The sequence below is a fragment of the Giraffa tippelskirchi genome, chromosome 8 (genome assembly GCF_054371585.1).
Source record: "Giraffa tippelskirchi isolate mGirTip1 chromosome 8, T2T-mGirTip1v1.2.pri, whole genome shotgun sequence".
Taxonomy (NCBI): domain Eukaryota; kingdom Metazoa; phylum Chordata; class Mammalia; order Artiodactyla; family Giraffidae; genus Giraffa; species Giraffa tippelskirchi.
Window position 1 is genome coordinate 120,768,158 of NC_137282.1, and position 21,104 is coordinate 120,789,261.

Here is a 21,104-nt window from a genome sequence, read left to right on the forward strand (position 1 = left end):
GCGGTGCTCAGCTTTCTTTATAGCCCCACTCTCACATCCATACTATTCTTTTGAGTTGGTTCTCTTATACATGAAGGAAAGTAGAAAACTTGTGCTATTATTATTTCCCTAGATTTGGCAATATTTAGAAGCTTTGCTTTGATTAGATGATATTGTAAATATGTTTAGAGGGAGATTTTTGTAAGTATGTTTAGATGATACTGTAAATATGTTTAGAGAGGAACTTCTTAAGGTTTAAGAAATTACAAAGTTTTGAGGCAATAAAGTTCTAAAATTAGTAGTAATTGTTGCACATCCTTATGAATATACTAAAACACTGAATTCTAGACTTTAAAAAGGTGATTTTTATGGACTGTATCTCAATTTTTAAAATTATAAAATTGAAAGTATTAGACAGTATATAATTTTTCAGTGAGAGCTATGGTTTGACTTATGTTAAATCAAATCAATGGAATAGAACTGGTCTTATCTTTTACGTGAATGTAACTATTGTTTCATTGATCTTCAATTCTGAATCCATTTAAGGAGTGTGTTTTATATTCTCTGTGGAAGACACACACTGCATTCTAGTTGAAAACTGTTTAAATGTTAAACGAGAGAAGAATATTCATAGGGCCACAAGTCTGGCTTCTGTGATTTCAAAGTCTGAATCATCGACGTACGTCTTACTATACTGGGTCTTTGCTTCTGTCCACTGTAAGTCTTCTGAGCATAGAATTACATTATACACAAAATATCATAGTTGTTGTCTCATGTCCCAGGGAGAGACTTAGAGAACACGTTTTGCAGAGAGGAAACTGAGGCTGTCTGAGTTTACGTTATTCACCCCGGGTCACAGAGCTGATTGGTTACTGCACATTGAAACCTTTTGCAGTGGTGTTTAAAATATCGATATATATGAGATAAATTAACAGTAGCACCATTTGTAGGATTTCTCAGTGGAAACAGTATGACTGTAGGTTTAGGTGTTCTTTCAATATAGTGGAAAGTTCAAGTGTCAGGGTTATTTGTGTGCTGGATGGATTGATAATGTGGAAAAGGAACTCAGATTTTGTTCTCTTAAAAGTGATGTAATTTGGGGGAATATCTCCATTTAGGAAATCTGTGCTGCCTTTGATGTTAAAGAAGAAACATATAAGAATCTGATGCAGAAAGGCCAGCAGATGCTTGCAAGATGCCCCAAATCAGCAGAGACAAATATTGACCAAGACATAAATAACTTGAAAGAAAAGTGGGAATCGGTGGAGACGAAGCTCAATGAAAGGAAAGTATGTGCCTTGATGAATATTGTAGAATGAATGTCTCAGTTTCATTGCATGAGTCTGACCTTATCTCTGAGTAAAATGTCAGTGGAACTTTTAATGACTCATGTTTAAATTTTCTTCGTATGCGTTTGGACATTAATGGGTTCTGAAAAGAGTATTCTGTCTAAACATAGGGGAGCAGAGTTGAAGGAACCTATTCAGACACAGAGAGAGAAAGGTATATCATAGATCAACCGTTACTAGATACAGTTTAAGCCTGTGAACCACTCGAATTCTGGGTGGTTAAGTAATTTTAATCACACTTACTAAGCAAAAGGCAGGCTGTATGTAGGCTTGGGGCAGGGGGCGGGAGACCAAGAAAATGAAATGAATTGTATATATAAAAATAAGCACTTATGCAACAAAAATCTTTGAGAGGAAATTAAAAATATTATTGTTTAATCATATAAAAATGATAGGCTTGGAATACTAGATTATGTGCCTTCACCAATGGAGCATAATGTATATATATTTCGTAGTATTTTGACCCCCAAAAGGAATTGTATGCATGTCAAATTTTCTTTTTCTACATTCTGTTTTGTAATTATGTTCTGTTGCTAATTGTTCCCAAGCCATAATTTTAGTGTATATAAATTCTTTTCACCTTCTGTGCGATGCTTCTTACTCTCCTTGAAGGGACTTGGTTAGCCAGTATTCAAAAACTTTCTGGGAGAGATGCAGAAATATGAAGGCTATGCAGAAATACAGCGTGGATGTAAAGGAGGTCTGCCAGAGAGTGGTTACACTGGTGCGGGGGTGGGGAGGAAGCACCTTGAATACCACAAAATGCTAAATAATCCATCTTTGCAGGTTAAACTGGAAGAGGCGCTCACCTTGGCCATGGAGTTCCACAACTCCCTCCAGGACTTCATCAACTGGCTCACCCAAGCGGAGCAGACCCTCAACGTGGCTTCCCGGCCCAGCCTGATCTTGGACACCGTCTTGTTTCAAATCGACGAACACAAGGTAAGCTGCAGCCCTGATGTCCAGCACTCACCTCTCAGACGTTTTTAGGCATCAGGCTGTTTTAATGGGAAAAGCATACATTTGGTGGTTTCAATACTGTCTTTTGTCCTTTGAAACCAGCTCATCATCCCAGAAGCATTTCAAGATAGATCCATTTTTCCTTACCATGCTTTTTTTTTTTTTTTTTTGGAAAGGTCTTTGCCAATGAAGTCAATTCTCACCGAGAGCAGATCATCGAGCTGGACAAAACTGGAACCCACCTGAAGTATTTCAGTCAGAAGCAAGATGTCGTTCTCATTAAGAATCTGCTTATCAGTGTACAGAGCCGCTGGGAGAAAGTGGTCCAGCGCCTGGTGGAGAGAGGAAGATCTTTGGATGAAGCAAGAAAGAGGGCCAAGCAGGTAAACCTCTAAAGATCCTCTGAACTTGGCAGTGACTCAGTTAGGCTGTTAAATATATGTTATGTCATTAAAGTCCTTTTATGGCAGGCTGTGCCTTGTGTAGCAGTCGTGGCCTGGAGCCAAGGTGTTTATTTCCTACAAGGAGCGTGGCCTGAGTCCGGAGGATGACTTCACTTTCTGAGCTGGCAGCAACCCCAAGCCCTGGGGATCAACCTTGGAAGGACTGATCTTAGCTTGATTTCACCAATGGACCCTTATCATTAGGGCTCAAAAAGAGGCTCCATATTTTTGTTGTTGGTGCTGTTTGTTTTCTTTGTCCTTCCAACCTCCACTCGCATACTCAGTGTGAGGCAATTGGTTACACTGCTATATCTGGTTAGCTCCAAACCTGACTTTCTCCCACGCAGCCCGCAGACAGCTTTCTGAAGGCATACTCTGGGTCTGAGCTGCTGGGTCCCCTTCTCCTCTCCCAAGTCCGTACACTTGTTGGCAAGCCTTCCTTTCTTCTCTGGTTGGATACCGCTCCATCCTACTTTGAAATGAACTGTTTGAATCTTGGGGGGCTGGTTTTTTAATCTAAAGAGTCTCACAAGGAGCTTTTCTCCCTTCCTTCATCTGTCATTAATATTCTGTTCTAGACTGAATGCTGAAAAGCACAGTGATACATTTCTGTGCTCCAGGAAAGAAGGAAGATGCACTCCCCTTGCTTGGCATATAGCTTTGATTTTTACTAGGAACTTCTTGGAATAACATCTCTATCATGACTCTTTGTAACCCATTCATTTGCATTTGTCTGGCATTGGTGTTGGGCTGGGTTATTTGGGGAGCGAGGTTCAGTTGGGCGATGCAGTAGATGACCTGGGAGTCCAGTGTTTGAGCGTTTCAAGCAGTCAGCATAAAATGTTTAAAGGCTTGAGAAATGACAAATTGCGTTGTGATAGGATTACAGGCCACGTGTCTCTTTTTGAGGGGGAAGTGTGGTATGTTCCATGTTATAAGTGCGTCTCTGGAAGAGAATCAGCCTGGATGTTTTTGTAAGACAGCACTCAGGCCAGACCTGCCGTGTCTCCTCCCACCTGTACAGCTCTGCTGGCTGTACTGAGTTAGGAACGTCTGATCACCAAAGCCTCTTGGATGTCAGTTGCCAGTCAGCCACTGTCTTCCACCTTTCTCTGTTGAGTCCATCTTTTCTCAATTTGTTAAGTTAAACATATAAGGATACTGTTCTACATGCAGAGGAATATTGTTTCTTCTATTTGAATGACTTCAAAATAGTTCTGAGAGCAGAGCCAGCCTCAGAATGTGTGCGTTTATGTCCTTGTACTTACTGCTCAGCTGTCACAGGCTGCGCTGTGTGCAGAGGGCCCGGCACCATCGCCAGCGGTTTATTTATTTATTCTGGTATCTCAGGTTTGGCTCAGATCTTGGCTGCAGTTCTCTGACTTGGGCAGTCTGTGTGGCTGTTCTGGCCTCTGTTTTCATTGCTGAGTTGATTACATCTGGGGGAGGGACGTGGGGCGAGCAGGTCTCTGACGAGATGGTCTCCCGTGGACCTTGGCCTCCTCGCGGTTCTGGGCTCTCGCTGGGCTTGCTGTCAGATGTCTCTTTGTTATTTCGCTGTTCATGTTCTTTGATAGAAAGCAGACTTTATTTTGATTACTCAAGTTTTTGTTATGTTTCTGTTGCCCTGAGTTCCTTAGAAGAAACAATTTGTAACCAATTTCCCAGTTTGGTATCCAGAAACAGTACCAGCCGAAATCAAATATTGGATTGGCCAAAAAGTTCATCCGAGCTTTTCCATACCATCTTGCGGAAAAACCCAAAGGAACTTTTTGGCCAACTCAGTATATGTAGCACCAGAATAGTTCAAGGTTGAAGACAGAGAGAATTCTGTTTTGCTAGAACTCAGGTACGGTGGGCACTCATATATAAAACCAACACGTGAGGCTCAGGCATTGATGGGAGGGTCCAGAGAGCAACAGGACATTGAGCTATCTTTGCATTAAATAGGAATGTAATGACCTCTTTTTGTTAAAAGTGAATTTGCAAACTTTATCCTTTTTGTACCTCTCTCTTATTATAGGAATTAAACACCTGAGAAGTAAACCCAGATCTGTCAGGAGACAACAGCGGAAGCCTACATTATTATTGTTTTTTATTATTTTATTGACGTATAGTTGATTTACAATGTTGTGGTTAATTTCTGCTGTGCAGCAGAGTGACTCAGTTATACAAATATATATTCTTTTTCATTATGGATTATCACAGGATATTGAACAGAGTTCCCTGCGCTGTACAGCAGAACCTTATTGTTTATCCATCCCATATGTAATACTTTGCATCTGCTAATCCCAGACTCACCAATTCTTCCTTTCCTTGCCCCCTCCCCCTCAGCAGCCACAAGTCTATTCTCTGTCTGTGAATCTGTTTTGTAGAGTGTTCATTTGTGTCACATTTTAGATTCCAATCAGAACAGCATGCAGAAAGCCAAATGAAAAAAAAAAAATGAAAGCAGTATGAGAGACCTATGGGATAACATGAAGCATGCTGGTCTATGCTTATGTTGGTTATTAAGCAAAAGAAGGGGTGAGGCGTTCTGCCTGGTCTCCCTGCCTGCCCCAAGGCCCACTTCTGTTTCTGTTAAAGCTGACGTGTTTGAATGAGTTGTAACCAAGTGACCGTGGGGTGTGACCACAGAAGCATTAACAAGATGTTTTGTAATCTGCTGATGAAAATATTCTCTCTCCTTCTTCAGGGAAAACTTTGAATAAATAATTTCTTACATTTCTGTTACTATTAGTTTCTGTTTAAACATGTACTCGGTTTCAAATCTAGTGAGTGTTGCCCAGCTTGACAAAGATGTGAATTTCTTTTACAGTTCCATGATGCTTGGAGTAAGCTTATGGAGTGGCTGGAAGAGTCAGAAAAGTCTTTGGATTCTGAACTGGAAATTGCCAACGACCCAGACAAAATCAAAACGCAACTGGCACAGCATAAGGTGGGTGGGCACCTCAAGGAAGCACATTGTATCATTGTACATCTCAAGGTCACTTTGAAATTCTTATCTGATTGTGTGCTTATTCGTCACGAGAGAAGAAAGGCTCCCCAGCGTGGACTCATATTAAATTTAAAACCAGTTGTCCTTCATGTTGGTCAAAGGGCAGTCGTATCTTTACTCTCCAAGAATCATTCCATTATGATTCCAGGATTAACTATTAAAAGAAAACATACAAAATTAAAACTGGACTTTTTCTACTATCTAAAACACATGAAGGATTTCCAGAGGTTGAACATTGGTACTTCAGTTTATCACAACTGCCTTGTCTTGTCATTTCTTTCATAGCCATGCAGAAGATAATTATGCACTGAAAAGAATGTAGGTTTTGCCATATAGATTCCTTTAAACAGTGCAGTGGGGAAAATTGGTTGCCTCATCCAAAATTGGTATTATTGTGTATGTGTGTGAAATTTCATCCCTGTCCTCAAAGAGACATGGTCGCCAGCTTCCTTATGCAGACAAGAAGATATGGAAACACTGTTTTTTTCTATTTTCTAACATGTATATTCCAGTCACATGCCATTCAAAGACCACTTCCCCATTTTCTCCAGCACTTTTGAATTTGGGTCTTTCTATGTATTATTCTGTTTGTAACTTGATCATCAGCTCTCAGGGTGAGGATGTGTGTTGAAGGAGCATGTTCCCTCAGTGGGTTTGTAATTTTAGGTTTTACGTGTAAATCATTGCTTGGAACATGATAATTTTTAAAAGGCTGTAAGAAATTTTTTGATATAAGTTTTATCATCATCATGAAATTCTAGCCATCGTGTTTATCCAGGCCGGTGGCTCCATTCATGGGTGTTACTGACTGCAGGGGTCAGGATGCTGGGATGCTGGGGGTCCTTTCTTTGGCTGGATGAGGAGTCGCGAGTGGCCTGTCCTGCTGGCCCCTCTACATCTTCCCAACAGCTGCCCCTCCAGCACTGGCAGCCCAGAGACAGTGACTAGCACCCTCCCTGCCCTTCTCAAAATAGACCACCTTATATGAACATAAGCACAGACGTGGGATTATGAAGTCTGAGGAAGGCACATTACATATTTAAAGTAGAAGGTCCCAGGAATACAAATGTGTGCAGAACCGTATTAGATCTCTTTTTCCCAGTATGACCTGTCACTGGTCACGCTTTCTCTGAGATAAGGATACGAGGTACATTAAGCCAGTTTTAAAAGAAGTCTTTTCTCTTTATCACTTGGGTACGTTTAAAAACTTTGACTCTGTCCTATATTCAGCTATAACATTTGTTATGTATCTGCTGTGTGAAGAGACACACACATATGTCAATACCATGATTCTAAAGCTAGCATTCTATTGGAATAACAGGAAGAAATAATAGTAACAGAAAACAAACTGCAAAAATAGATAGTGGAATGAGTACGTGTGTGTGCGCTAAGCTGCTGCAGTTGTGTCCGACTCTGTGCGACACTATGGTCTGTAGTCAGCCAGGCCCCTTTGTCCATGGGGTTCTCTAGGCATGAATACTGGGGTGGATTGCCATTTCCTTCTCCAGGGGATCTTCCCAACCCAGGGATCGAACCTGGGTCTCTTACGCTGCCTGCACTGGCCGGCAGGTTCTTTACCACTAGTGCCACCTGGGAAACTTATTGCCAAAAATAAAGTCATTCTGGACTTTAAGTCATAATTGCTCAGAGTATTAGCTACATTTTCCTCTCCAAACTGTCTTGGGTCTCTCAATAGTTTATTAGCAATTCCATTTTATCATCACTATTTATATTGTTTGCAGTTTATATCTACGTGAGATTCAGGATTGGTTTTGCTTGAAACTGTTCCTGTGGTAACAGTAGGTGCTCTGAAAGACACTTGGATTCTGCGAAAAGTTAATCCTTCCGTTTGAAAGTGTGAAGACTCGGCTGTCGCTGGCGTGTTCCCGTATTGCGCACCCTGCACCGCCTGATTCAGTGATTGCCCACGTCTCCGCTTATTTACCCGGGGTTTTTCACTGTCCCGAGTAGACACGTGCGCTGTTTTCTTGTCGAACATGCAGGAGTTTCAGAAATCCCTCGGAGCCAAGCATTCCGTCTACGACACCACCAGTCGGACGGGGCGTTCCCTGAAGGAGAAGACCACCCTGGCTGACGACAACCTGAAGCTGGACGACATGCTGAGCGAGCTCCGGGACAAGTGGGACACCATCTGCGGGAAGTCGGTGGAGAGGTGAGACCTCCTGACGGCGGCTGCTCGCCGCGCCGGACCCCAGTCCCGGTGCCTGGCAGGGAGGGCTGGGGACCCCGAATCCATACCTCCTGTGCCTGGAGACCACCTGCTCACGCCGGAGGCTTTGCTGTTCATTATTGTTTGTCTTTAACTGCTCCGTTCGTTCAAAACGACATCCCCCTCTGAGCCTCCCACCGCCCCTGCCATGGGACTGGCCACAGGCCTACCATCGGCCTCCTCACACCCATCCCCACATCCCAGCAGACCTGTGTCCTTGCAGAAGAAGTGGGCTCTTGGGGCCTCCCTGCTCATAGCCTTAGGGACCAGCTCTCGGGTGTAGACTAGGATATGGGCTCCTCACTGTGGTGGGCAACGTCCTCCCAGCCTGACCCCACCGCCCCTTCCCAGTCTCCTGCCGCCTCCGCCTCACATTTCAACCATGAAAACCCAAAACTTAAAATAATTTTTAAGTACCTGAGAAAGTAAAGCAGTGGCAGCAGAATTTGTGCATGCGTGTGCGCTCAGTCGCTTAGTTGTGTCCCGACTCTCTGCGGCCCCGTGGGCTGCAGCCCAGCAGGCTCCTCTGGCCGTGGATTCTGCAGGCACCAGTGCTGGAGGGGGCTGCCGCTTCCTCCACTCGGGGATCTTCCCGAGCCCAGGGATCACACCTGCGCCGCTTGTGTCTCCTGCATTGGCAAGCAGATTCACGTTGCTTATAGATGCTTTCAAGTTTTTCATCCATAGTTAATTGCTTTTGTCAGTGTCAAGATTAAACAGCGTGTTACATATTTCACTCTGAGGAGCTCCATCATGTTTTTTATTGTTAGTTTTAAAAAAATCTTGAAAATCGTCTCCAGTCTCAGAAGGTTACAACTTTTTGCAACATCCTCTAAATGATTTCACAAAAATGTATAAAGCATTCTTGCAGAGACAGAAAGTCCCAGCGGTGAGCAGACACGTGAGTGGCAGGCGTTAGCGGTGGGGGCATGGTGACCACAGAGCCAGCCTGAGGGGCTTTGGGGCGATAGACTGTCTGTGTCCTGATTGCGATGACGTTACACGAATACAGACGTGTGTTAAAATCCATGGACCTGTACCCCTGCAGAGTCAAATGCACTGCGTGACCTTTGAAAACGTACATTTTTTCATGGAAAAGGCATATTTTTATGAAGAAAGTAAAGGGTCTGTGATTTCCAGAGGTGATGATGAGGGACATTTCCTGGAATAGATGCCATGTATTTAAAGGATAAAGAAGAAAATGTGAGAGAAATTTTGTTATTTTCTAGGAAAGCAGAGAAACCGCAGTGAATCCTAACATGCTCCTTTTCGCTTGAGGTCTGCCCAGCCTTCACAGATGGATTTTAGATGTTCCATTCTTAGAGGGTGGCTTTTTTGTTGCCCTGATTGATTTTTTTCCATTTTTCCTGCCAGACAAAACAAACTGGAGGAAGCCCTCTTATTCTCTGGGCAATTCACAGACGCCCTGCAGGCCCTCATCGACTGGCTCTACAGGGTCGAGCCCCAGCTGGCCGAGGACCAGCCTGTCCACGGAGACATCGATCTGGTGATGAATCTGATCGATAATCACAAGGTATTATTATCTGGGACATGTTATTTTATCTCGTCTGATTATTCTGAATATAGAGGGAACTGTAATGACTTAATTGAGCCTTTTAAGATCTAGAGACTATGTGTCCTGCGCCATAGTCTTTAATATTGAAATATGTATGCCTTTGAGCAGAATCAGGAAGTCAGCTTTAAAAGCCATGCAGGAAAATTGCCTTAGTATCAGTGAAATACTTTGGTTTTACATTCCCAGATCTGAAACCTTGCTAGAATTTGGGAAGTGATTTCATTGTCTGCCACTTTAAAGCGTTATTTTAAGAACGTTTGATTATCTTTCGTTATGCATTTAAGTAATTGTGTGATACAATTTAAAATCACGCACACGGTGACCTGGAACGAGGTCGTTGCTGAAATACTAGGTTTGTGACATGAGCTGCATCACAGATCGACGTCTCTCTTTTCAGAAACTGTGTTAGCCTTGCCCCTGGACCTGTATCAGTTTATGAGACAACCGCATATGCCATCGGGGATTTGATTACTACTTTAAGAAAATTGGAGTTGGTTTCCTTGCCATCTCCTGATATGTATGTTAAACTGTTGTACAAGTCAGAGGTGATATTTGAGACTCCCACTGATACTGAGTGTGAGGTCTTAAATTATGATCAAATGCTTTAAAACTTAAAGAATCTTGAAAACAATATGAGGCCTGGTGCTGATGTAGGGTTGTTAGGCATATATACAGTTACAACACTACACTTGAATTCATATATAATTCTCTATAATTTTGCAGTTCAGAAACTTCATTTAATTTTAAATGTTCTCTTTACACCTTCCTATTTATGCTATTTTGATCTTACCTGTTTTAAAATAACTGGTGTTTTGCATATTTATTTGCCTTTTTCTCATTCCATGATCACATTATATTCATAGAAGGGAATTTGTTAGGTTTGAACATGAACAGAAATTAAGAGAATAGACGAAGAGCATCAATCAGGTCTACAAACATGTTAAAAGCTTTAAATTATGTTGCTTTGCCTATACTGAGACAAATGTTTTGTGGCTGATTAATACAGTCTTTTCCATCCCCTGGCACTCTTTCAGTGAGTAATGAATAATGTAATGTTACTTCGTACATGAATGCCGTTTTTATAAGCTCACTGTCTAAATATTTACTCCCCTAGGCACTTGCCAGGTTTTTTACATACTAAAGGTCAACAAGAAAGAATTAATCATTCAGCATTAGTAATACAATTGAAAGGCCCAATAAGAAGTTAACGTATGCAGAGTGCATTGGAAGGTCTACTCAGAACCTTTGGACTACTCCTATCACAAATGGAAGCATTAGAGCCTGTACCTTGGATCTGTGTGTGTGTGTGTATCTACGGATATGCCTCATTTAACACAGTCAGTGTTAAGTCAGCAAAGAACTCATCACACTGGTTTTGGATTATTTCCGATGGGCTTGCTTTTGTGAATGATCCAAGTATCAGACTAGAAACTCATGGATAGAGTCAACAGGATAAAATGTGCTTGGTAATGTTCATTTGTGATGATTTTTTAGAAAAATACGTTGATCTTAGTTTTTAAAGGAAGTTGGTTATTTGAAAGATCTGCTTGCAGACAGACTCTTAGGGTCAGAAACAGGTTCATTCTGTGGCCAAAGAAGTCATTTTAACCCCTGGCAAATCGGAGTTCACCAAAACTGGGTGAGAAAGAATAAAAAGCTTTTCCTTCAAGGTGACAGATAAGGAGTCGAGCTTCTAAGATCGGTCTTTACGAGTTAGTGCCCAGGATGCTGTGAAAGATAGGATAGAGGATTGTTAGAGGGGAAAAGGCCGCGTGCCGCCCCTGCGGGGCTGCCTGCCTCTGTCCCCGAGTCAGACTCAGAGGCGCGCTTGCTGGTGGAGAGCAGTCTGGTGGCCAGCATAGGATGATGGAGTCCAGAGCAGCTGGAACAGCCTCACAAAGAATCACAGAGAGAGTCTGACGCATTTTGTTTTCTGGAGTTTTTTTTTGGCCTCACCGTGTGGCACACATTGGGATCTTAGTTCCCCAACCAGGGATCGAAGCCTCGCCCCTGCAGTGGAAGCCCAAAGTCTTAGCCACTGGCCTGCCAGGGAAGGCCTGAGTTTGATGCATTGATGCATGGGATTGAGATAAAGAGGGTGGCCACCAGTATTTAAGTTCAACAAATCATTTAAAAAGGAACATTCACTCAGGAAGGCATTACAAGGTTGCCAAATCGATGTGAGCCTGGACTTGACAGTGCCCTCACAGGGGTGGTGTGACTTGTCTCATTTTCTGAAATTCTGCAGAAAACCTGAGTCGTTAAACTGTAGGTGTTGGAGAGCTGTGCATGATGTTAGGTGCACACGCGTGTTTCATCTAGTATGTATGACTCTTTGCGCTTTGCAATCGAAAGTTCATTTTAACAAACTTGGCCCCAGGTCTTCCAGAAGGAGCTGGGGAAGAGGACCAGCAGCGTGCAGGCGCTGAAGCGCTCGGCCCGGGAGCTCATAGAGGGCAGCCAGGACGACTCCTCCTGGGTCAGGGTCCAGGTGCAGGAGCTGAGTACACGCTGGGAGACCGTGTGCGCCCTGTCCATCTCCAAGCAGAGCCGCCTGGAGGCAGCCCTGCGCCAGGTAAAGTCCGGCGCTCACACCGCCAGGGGTGCCGACAGGTTCTGTGCTAAGGACCATGCAGCCCGCTTGTCTCGGCAGGGATACTCAAGGGAGGAGGTTCTTAGAGCATCCTTCCATACGTTCTCCCACCTACCATCTCCTCTCCAAAGAATTTCAGTGACCCACAGAGTGAGGTTTTCTAATCTTCCCATAAAACTGCTGGTAGAGCTTTTTTTCAGCAAAAACATTAACATGGGCTGCCATTCCCCTCAAATCAGATGGTTGAAATGGTCTGTTCTTTCTACAGTCATTTTCGGCAGATTTCCCTAAATTTGTAAAATGCAGCTCCGTGTGTCTTTATCTTTACTGGGAATCATGGATATAATGAAGCTATTCAAGTGTAAGACTTGTGTTTTTTTTCATGGAGAGGAAGACTTGGCTCTACTAACGAGCGTATTTGGGACTCTCTTTCGGGCACACGCGCACCCTTAGGCGGAGGAGTTTCACTCGGTGGTCCACGCCCTCCTGGAGTGGCTGGCCGAAGCCGAGCAGACGCTTCGTTTCCATGGTGTTCTCCCAGACGATGAGGAGGCTCTCCGGACTCTCATCGACCAGCATAAAGTGAGTTACGTGAATGCTCAGTAAAAAATAAGTGAGGGAGCCAAACAAGATAGAGAAAGTGAATTCATGATTGCGAATACCAGCTGCGAGAGTATCTTCCTTTCTGAGAAGCAGTGTAGGATCTGGTACGTTTTTAGAATTTATCTGTATCTTCCTTCCTTACAGAGGTGTGTCCTCACGCACCTCCCCACATGGATGTGTGGCTGTCTTATTATGCCTTCTGCATAGAAGGTGGATCTTTTAAGACTAGTTACTCAGAGGGGACCCTCCTACACTGTTGGTGGGAATGTAAGTTGGTGCAGCCCCTATGGAAAACAGTGTGGAGGTACCTCATAAAACTAAAAGAACCACCATATGATCCAGGAACCCCTCTCCTGGATATATCCAGATAAAATTCGCAAAGACACATGCAGCCCTGTGTTCGTAGCAGCACTGTCCACAACAGCCAAGACACGGAAGCAACCTAAACGTCCACCGACAAACAAAAGGATAAAGACGATGTTGTATATAAGTATATATACAGTGGGATGTTACTCAGCCATAAAAAAGAAGGAAATAATGCCATTTGCAGTAACATGAATGGACCTAGAAATTATCACACTAAGTGAAGTCATACAGAGAAAGACAAGTATCATATGATACCACTTCTATGTGGAATCTAAAATATGACACAAATGAACTTATTTACAAAACAGTCTCATGGACATAGAGAACAGGCTTGTGGTTTCCATGGAAAAGGAGTTGGGGAGGGATGGATTGGGAATGTATAGGATGGATAAACCACAGGGTCCTCTTGTACAGTACAGGGAGGTATCTTCAGTATCCTGGGATAATCCATAATGGAAAAGAATATAGAAATATGTATGTGTATAACTGAGTCACTTTGCTGTACAGCAGAAATTAACACAACATTGTAAATCTAGTATACTTCACTATAAGAAATAAATTAAAAGATAGAACTAGTCACTCTGTTTTTCTGTCTCCAGGAGGCACATTTTTTTCTAGGGGGCTATTTGGCTTGTGAGCAAAATTGGTCAGTTTCAAAGATAGACATTTCAAAGATGAAATGTCCTTACTGAGCAGTATAACATTTATAAAATTATGCCATTAGAATTGTAAATTAATAATTTTTACCTTTGTAAGCAAGACAAGTAGTTTAATAACTGGTCTTGGAATTTTATTTTTAAGCCTCTGCAAATTCTGTTCTTAATCAAGAGCTACTTTATTTTGCAAAGTAACTTATAAATTACAGATAAACATGGTTTATGTAAGTAGATATACTATTAAATAATTAACCAAATAAAATTCTGACCAGAGTTTTCAGGTCAAGATTCTTCCTATGACAATATATAGGACTGGCAAAACCCTTATGAGAGTCGTCCAGAGAGCTCTTCAACAGATTATTTTTTAACCTTTGACTCTAAAAATCAGGAATCTGCAGTGCTAATAGTGTTATATTTTTCCCTCTGGGATATAGTGTTCATTTATTGTCTTAAAATTATCTTGAGGGTTTTTTTGTATTTTTTAATTGAAGTGTAATTGATTTACAGTGTTGTATTAATTTCATATATAAATATGTACACTGTATAATTTATACATGTATACATACATACAGTCTTTTTTTATATTCTTTTGCATTATGGGTTGTCCCAGGATACTGAATATAATACCCTGTACTATACGATAGGACCTTGCTGTTTTTCGTTGTATATATAAAAGCTTACCTCTTCTGACATCAACTTCCCACTCCATCCCTCACCCAGCCCCCTCCCTCTCGGCACCCACAAGGCTGTCCTGTGTCCGTGAGTTTGTTTCTGTTTCATAAATAAGTTCATTTGTGCCCTGGTTTAGATTCCACATGTGAGTGGTATCGTATGGTGTTGGTCTTCCTCTGAGTTACTTCTCTTAGTATGATCATCTCTGGGTCCATCCATGTCACTGCAGAGGGCATTGCTTCTTTCTCTGGCTGAGTGATGTTCCATTGAATGTATGTACCATATCTTCTTTATTCATCCATCTGTTGATGGACATCTAGGTTGTTTCCTTGTCTTGATTATTGTGAACAGTGCTGCTGTGAACACAGGGGTGCATGGATCTTTTTGAATTAGAGTTTTGTCTGGATATATTCCCAGGAGTATGATTGCTGGATCATGTGGTAATTCTATTTTTAGTTTCTGAAGAACTTCCATACTGTTCACCATAGTGGCTACCAAGTTACATTCCCACCAACAGTGTGGGGAGGTTCCCTTTTCCCCACACCCTCCCCAACATTTATTATTTGTAGACTTTTTAATGATGGCTATTCTAACCCGTGTGAGGTGGTTCCTCGTTATAGTTTTGATTTGCATTTCTCGTAAGTAGTGATGTTGAGCATCTTTTCCTGTGCTTGTTGCCTATTTCAATGTATTGATAGTATTAATGTCAGCATTTCCTGTAAACTGTAAAGGATCTTTTTAATGACCGTTGAGTAATCTTGTGTTTGTTGGAAACACATCATTAATTCCAGTGTAGCATAGATGACATCATATATGGTGACTTCTTATTTTATTCACTACACTCTCTCAATGATGATTTGCCTACCCTATAGCAATGAAATATTGCCTTGTTATTCATAAAAGGGGATGTGAGCTTATATAACCTTATCTGGAGGAATGAAATGCTACATGCACTTTTTCAAGTAGAAGCTAAACTGTATAAGTAGGAAAATGAGACAAGGCTTATACTACTGTATAAGTAGTAAATTCACATTTACTCTCCTTTTTTGATTCAGTTCAGTATTTTAAAATCTACTTTATGCTTCCATATGCCGACCATCAGCTGTGTTGAACTCCACTGACGCGCTGGGGTTTGGGTGTCGGCGTGTCTCCTGAAACCCAGGGTGCATAAGTTCCCTGCAGAACAACGACCCCTGTGGTGTCACCGCCTTCACAGCGCGGCTGGGAAGCCCTCAGAAACACAGGAGGCAGGCAGCCCAGGCTGCGGGAGTGGTTTTGACAACAGATTATTTTTAAATATTTTTAAATTAGCATTCAATTGCATGCAGTGTTATAAATGTAATAATAGTTTGCAGTAATATTCTTTCTTTTCCATTTCCTTTGTTTCCCATCACACATTCACCAACAGAAGGCAAGCAGAATACTTAATTTCTTAGACTAGAGCCCTCTCAGTAGAATCCAGTTTCTAAATTGGCACGGTTTCCCACGTGACCACAAGCCAGCAAAGCAACGCTCAGATGGGCCTGGAGGAGCCCAGATGCTGTGTTGGCTGGCACCTGGTCCACACTGTTCCATGGGGCCCAGTTTGCAGTGTGGGAGTGGTTAAATGTGCCTGATTGGCTCAGCTCCCCTCTGCAAAGGCACAGCTGCTCTTAACCTCTGGTTTTCTCTCTTCCCAGTAAAGTCTGCTTTTTTTCACCTCTAAGTGAAAATTAAAATATTTTTAAAGTCGGTCCAAAGGGATATTTAAAAAGTAGGTCATTAAAGTCTGCGAGTCTGTTTCTGTTTGTTTATGGTTACCAAAGGGAAAAGGTAGGTAGAAGGATAAATTAGGAGTCTCGGGTTAACATATGCACACTCCCGTATATAAAATAGGTACTCAACAAGGACCTACAGTACAGTACTCTGTGGCAACCTTTATGGGAAAAAAATGTGAGAAAGAAGGGGTACGTGCACATGTATAAGTGAATCATGTTGCTCTGCACCTGAAAGTCGCACAACACTGTCAGTCAGCTGTGCCCCAAGACAAACTAGAAGCTGCAGTAGATCATGTTAGTGGAGGGACTGAGCCTTGACTCCCCCAGCATTTATTCAGTCACAGAGACACAGAATTGAATAAGACACTCTCTTGATCTTCTGCACCTTAACATCTAGTAGCTGTGCATGTAAATTGGATTATTTTATCAGAGCAAAATGCCAGCATAGGAGGCATCAGACAGCCACTCTGGAAGTTCAAAAGGAAAGGTCACTAGACATGCACGCCCGTAATTTGAGACGGCCCCCTGGTCGCAGAGCGTGGGTAACTCCGGTGCCGTCCACCCCTCACACTTGTCAGGTGGGGCAGGAATGTTCTTGGTCTGGGGTCCAGATAGATCAGAGGGGTCAGTGGCTGTTTGAAATTCGGTGTGGGTTCAGGAGGCATGTCACATGTTGTAGGGTCAAGCTGCTCATCTTTCAGCCCCACTCTCAGAGTTCTGTGATCCACGAATCTACGGGTACAGTTCTGACGGCCGAAAGTAAAGCATGTGAGATAGTTGTGAGCAGGTTGGTTTGACAGCCTCCAGACCTGTTGAGGTTTGTGCATCCAGCCGAAGCTGAGAATGGCTGTCTTTACTGGCCTCTGAGACGGGCGCTTCTCCCAGAGGCTGGCCCTGTCAGACCGCTTGCTCCAGCCTCACTAGCCTGCTTCCCGCCTGGATGCGAGGCTTCTCTCCTACAGCCCAGACCTTCCCAGTTCCCGGCCAGCCCACTCTCTTCCTTGGCGCTTTTTGGATACACATTCCTGACATTCCTGGCACAGGGAATGGTGCTTTAAACACTAACCTCCTTGTCTTATTCACTAGAACATTATTTTTTTTTTCAATCCATATTGTTTCTGTCTCTGGTTTAGGCCTTGTCCCAATTCTCCTCTCTGTGAATATAATAATTATAATATATTCAAATTTAGGAGTGTGTTTTTTTTGTATAATGTATTTGTAAAGCATGAGATAGTATCCTGCAGTTGGATTTTGAGAGTGGGTTAGAAGATGCTTTTTCCGATTTCTGTTCCTTCCTTCCCTGAGCTCCTCATCGGTGAAGGATTTCCAGCTGTGAATAAATCGATTTAAGTTCTTGCTTGTTGGTTTGGCTCTGGGAGTCCAGTGGGCACCGCCCGAGTTTTGGTTTCAACCTGCGCGCCTTTGCTTCTGCCGCAGGAGTTCATGAAGAGACTGGAGGAGAAGCGTGCTGCGCTCAACAAGGCCACCAGCATGGGGGATGCCATCCTGGCCATCTGCCACCCTGACTCCATCACCACCATCAAGCACTGGATAACCATTATCCGGGCCAGATTCGAGGAGGTGAGTGCGCCGCAGGCTGTCCGTGGGACAGCGGGAGCTGTAAGAGTCAGGGCGAGGGGCTGTGCACACTTGGGCAATTGATGATGCCTTTAAGGCTGTGGGAACCTGGAGGCTTGCATTCTTTGTGAGACCACTCCTCTGTGTATTACCTGTCTCTGCCACCCACTTTTCTTGAAGAAGTTACAGGCATTCTGCAGCTGTGTCCCTGAAACATGAAAAGGCAAATTCTTGGTTCACTGTAGAACTTTCTGTCCAATTCCACACCATATCTGCCAAATAGGTTTTTCAGAGCCATCTATGCTTATGGAAAGAATTGCACATGCAAGTGAATTCATTTTGTATTTAAGATCGTAGCTATTTTTATTTCCACCCTGTGCTCTGTGGAGTTAGCATGCATGATCCTTCAGGGAATGCCAGTTTGAACTTAAATTAGAAGGCGGAGGGAAGCCTGGGTGACTGATGGCCATCTTCCCTTCTGAGGGTGACCAGTGTTGTAAAGGGTTCCCGTATCCTCCACCAGCTGGGTCTCGGGACCACTGATGGAATCTTGAAAGACTGGAAAAGTTACCGGTCTAGCCGAGGGTGATCCTGATACATGTTTAAATTTTATGTACTTAACACCCGTGAAATCATGCCCTAAGATGGAAGAGAGTGAGAGCAAGGTCTGTTTGTCCATCAGGTGCTGGCCTGGGCGAAGCAGCACCAGCAGAGATTGGCCGGCGCCCTGGCTGGGCTCATCGCAAAGCAGGAGTTGCTGGAAGCCCTTCTGGCCTGGCTGCAGTGGGCCGAAACCACGCTGACTGAAAGGGACAAGGAGGTCATCCCCCAGGAGATCGAAGAGGTGAAAGCCCTCATCGCGGAGCACCAGGTAATAGACGCCATCCCAGCTCGCCTTCTCGGGCCTTCTCAGGAGAAGGCTGTGCTGCTTATTTCACTTCCTCAGCCCCTCTCTGCTGTGTCTGACTCCACCCGGCCCTGGAGCTTCTCTCGCTTTGCTGGGGTCTCCTGCCCTTTTCGGATGCTCCTTCCCTCTTGGCCCCATCAGGGTGCACCCCTCGGATGGGCTCTCCCCCTCCGGCCAGCCCCTGTTCCCTTGGTGGGCAGCTCTCCATGCGTTTTGTCGCCAGGTCCACCCCTCTCCTCCTGCACCCCCTCAGCCACCTCACCTCTCCTTGCTCACTAGTCCACGTTTGCATCTTCTACTGTCTGCTCTCAGCATCTCACAAGAAGCCCGCCTGTCCTTCAGACACATCTCATCTCCGTGGGAACATACGGTCTCACTCAAAAAAGTTTCAAGTTTGGAAATGATGGACATCACGCTGACCTACTTTGTGCACGTTCATTTCTTTAATATGCATTTATGAAGATCACTCAGTGTCAGATTACTTGGCTAAGCAGTTAACAGTGCGATTGTATTTTAATAGAAGTGTAAGATTGCAGTGCCTGTGGCGGCCCTGAAGTGTCTGTGGCATCTGCAGCGTTAAAGCAATCGGTGTTCTCCAGTGGGATGGACATTCTGCAAGCGTGCTTCTTCACTTTTCTCACTTTTGTCTGCTTCCTTCTTTTCCCATCATCTTTACCAGTCTCTGCCTTGGCCACCGATTTCGTGTTCAGGGACACATGGTCAATCATGATCATAAGCCCAAGAAGATGAGACAAATGGCAAGATAGTCAGACCTTTTAAATGTAAACTTGAGCCCAAAGGACCCTCACTGGTAGAGCCCATTTATTAATAGGGATATTTGAGATGTTTCCACATTTAATGTGAATGCTTTCTGTCACTGTATATCAAAGACATCTTAAGCATTTCAGGTATGTAGGTGAGATGTGTCCCTAGACACCCCAGCTGACTCGTTCCTGAGCAAACAAATACTCACTTTGGGATCTTCAGGGAGAGCCTGGACGCTGTGGGTCCTGGCTGGTCACCAGCAGGTTGTGTTCTTCATACAGCTGCTCCCAGGGTGGTCTTCAAATGAAAACAGATTGCTTTTGTGAAACACTGTACTTACTACCTGTAACACTTTGTAGTCTTTAGAAGTAAGTAAATGCTGTATTATGGTGGTTAGATTTTTTTTCCCCTAGATAAAACATGCTATTTTATCCTTTTTTTAAGAAACCATAATGTGGTCTTGTTATTCTCTCTCTTTTTAATTCATTTCTAAAGATAGTTTTCACTGATAGGCTTGTATTTAGTTGCTATCACTGCTGTCTTTCAGAGCTTCATGGAGGAAATGACCAGAAAGCAGCCTGACGTGGACAAAGTCACCAAGACATACAAGAGGAGGGCCGCAGACCCTTCCTCCCTGCAGTCCCACATCCCGGTCTTGGATAAGGGGCGAGCAGGACGTAAGTGGGGCCGTTTCTTTAAAACAAGGATGGTTACACACCAAAGTTGACTTCCTTTTATTTTGAGTTATGGTTTGACATTTTGGAGGCATAGGTTATTCTACACGAGCTCTCAATACAAAAGGTTTCCTTGAAAGAAAACATGGGCTAAGTATTATAGCAACTTATTTAAAAATAAAGAAAAAGGTAAACCCAGGTGTCTGTGTGTAACCTTATTTGCTTGAAGTGTATCTCTAAGATTAGCCAGAAGAAATTAGAAAGATTTGCAACAAGAAGAGAAATCATCACCTCCTTTGAAATGACTCATTCTGCTTCTAGTATATAAATAACCTTCAAGTGGAATGGAATAGAAATAGGAATGACCGTGACCTAACTGTTCACTAGTAACCAGTAATCTGATTGATTTTGCTCGTGGTCATATGGCTTCAGGCTCTATTTACTGACTTGCCAGCCTGTCTTGACCCAACAAAATGACGTTAAATTCAATAATAGCTTGGATAAGATTTAGAAGAAGCACAGTTTATACCAATTTTTGATTTTCTGAATGGTGTCTTAGTAAAAAAAAAAGAAAAGAAAAAATGGTTTTGGGTCTGCCGTGGTAGAAAAGTGGTTCCAGACTCTGCGCAGAGCGCCTGGCTGTCCTGTGCACGCCTCCCCCCGCCACCGCCACCAGCTGGCTCATGCAACCTTGGACCTGTTATCTAAACCCTTTCTGAACCTCAGTTTTCCCATCTGTAAAAGGGGAGGATTATAACCTCCTTGGACTGTGGTGAGGATTTAATTCCACTGCTGTGTGTGAAGTGTTTAGCGCACTTCCTGGACTGTTGTTAAACGCTCATTAAATGTCAGCTATTGATATCTCTGTACAGCCCCATGGGGTTTAGGAAATCTAGGCAAATCTCAGCTTGGACACTACCTTCCTCTGTAAGCTGAGGCCAGTGCTGTCTTTTTCCAGGTCACACTGAGCCATTTCGTTAGATGAGGAAACTCTGTGA

General features: G+C 43.4%; 1 protein-coding gene across 11 annotated transcripts in view; it reads left to right on the forward strand.

Moving 5' to 3' along the window:
• Positions 1 to 21,104, forward strand: part of DST (dystonin) — a 512,241-nt gene that overhangs the window by 475,567 nt on the left and 15,570 nt on the right. For all 11 annotated transcript variants that reach the window (XM_081519063.1, XM_081519065.1, XM_081519069.1 and 8 more), the window contains 11 exons: positions 1,098 to 1,268; positions 2,115 to 2,270; positions 2,465 to 2,671; positions 5,550 to 5,669; positions 7,733 to 7,902; positions 9,334 to 9,493; positions 11,916 to 12,110; positions 12,582 to 12,710; positions 17,620 to 17,763; positions 18,443 to 18,631; positions 19,980 to 20,109. In XM_081519063.1, coding sequence (XP_081375189.1) covers positions 1,098 to 1,268; positions 2,115 to 2,270; positions 2,465 to 2,671; positions 5,550 to 5,669; positions 7,733 to 7,902; positions 9,334 to 9,493; positions 11,916 to 12,110; positions 12,582 to 12,710; positions 17,620 to 17,763; positions 18,443 to 18,631; positions 19,980 to 20,109 — 1,771 coding nt within the window. The remainder of the gene's footprint in view (positions 1 to 1,097; positions 1,269 to 2,114; positions 2,271 to 2,464; positions 2,672 to 5,549; positions 5,670 to 7,732; positions 7,903 to 9,333; positions 9,494 to 11,915; positions 12,111 to 12,581; positions 12,711 to 17,619; positions 17,764 to 18,442; positions 18,632 to 19,979; positions 20,110 to 21,104) is intronic.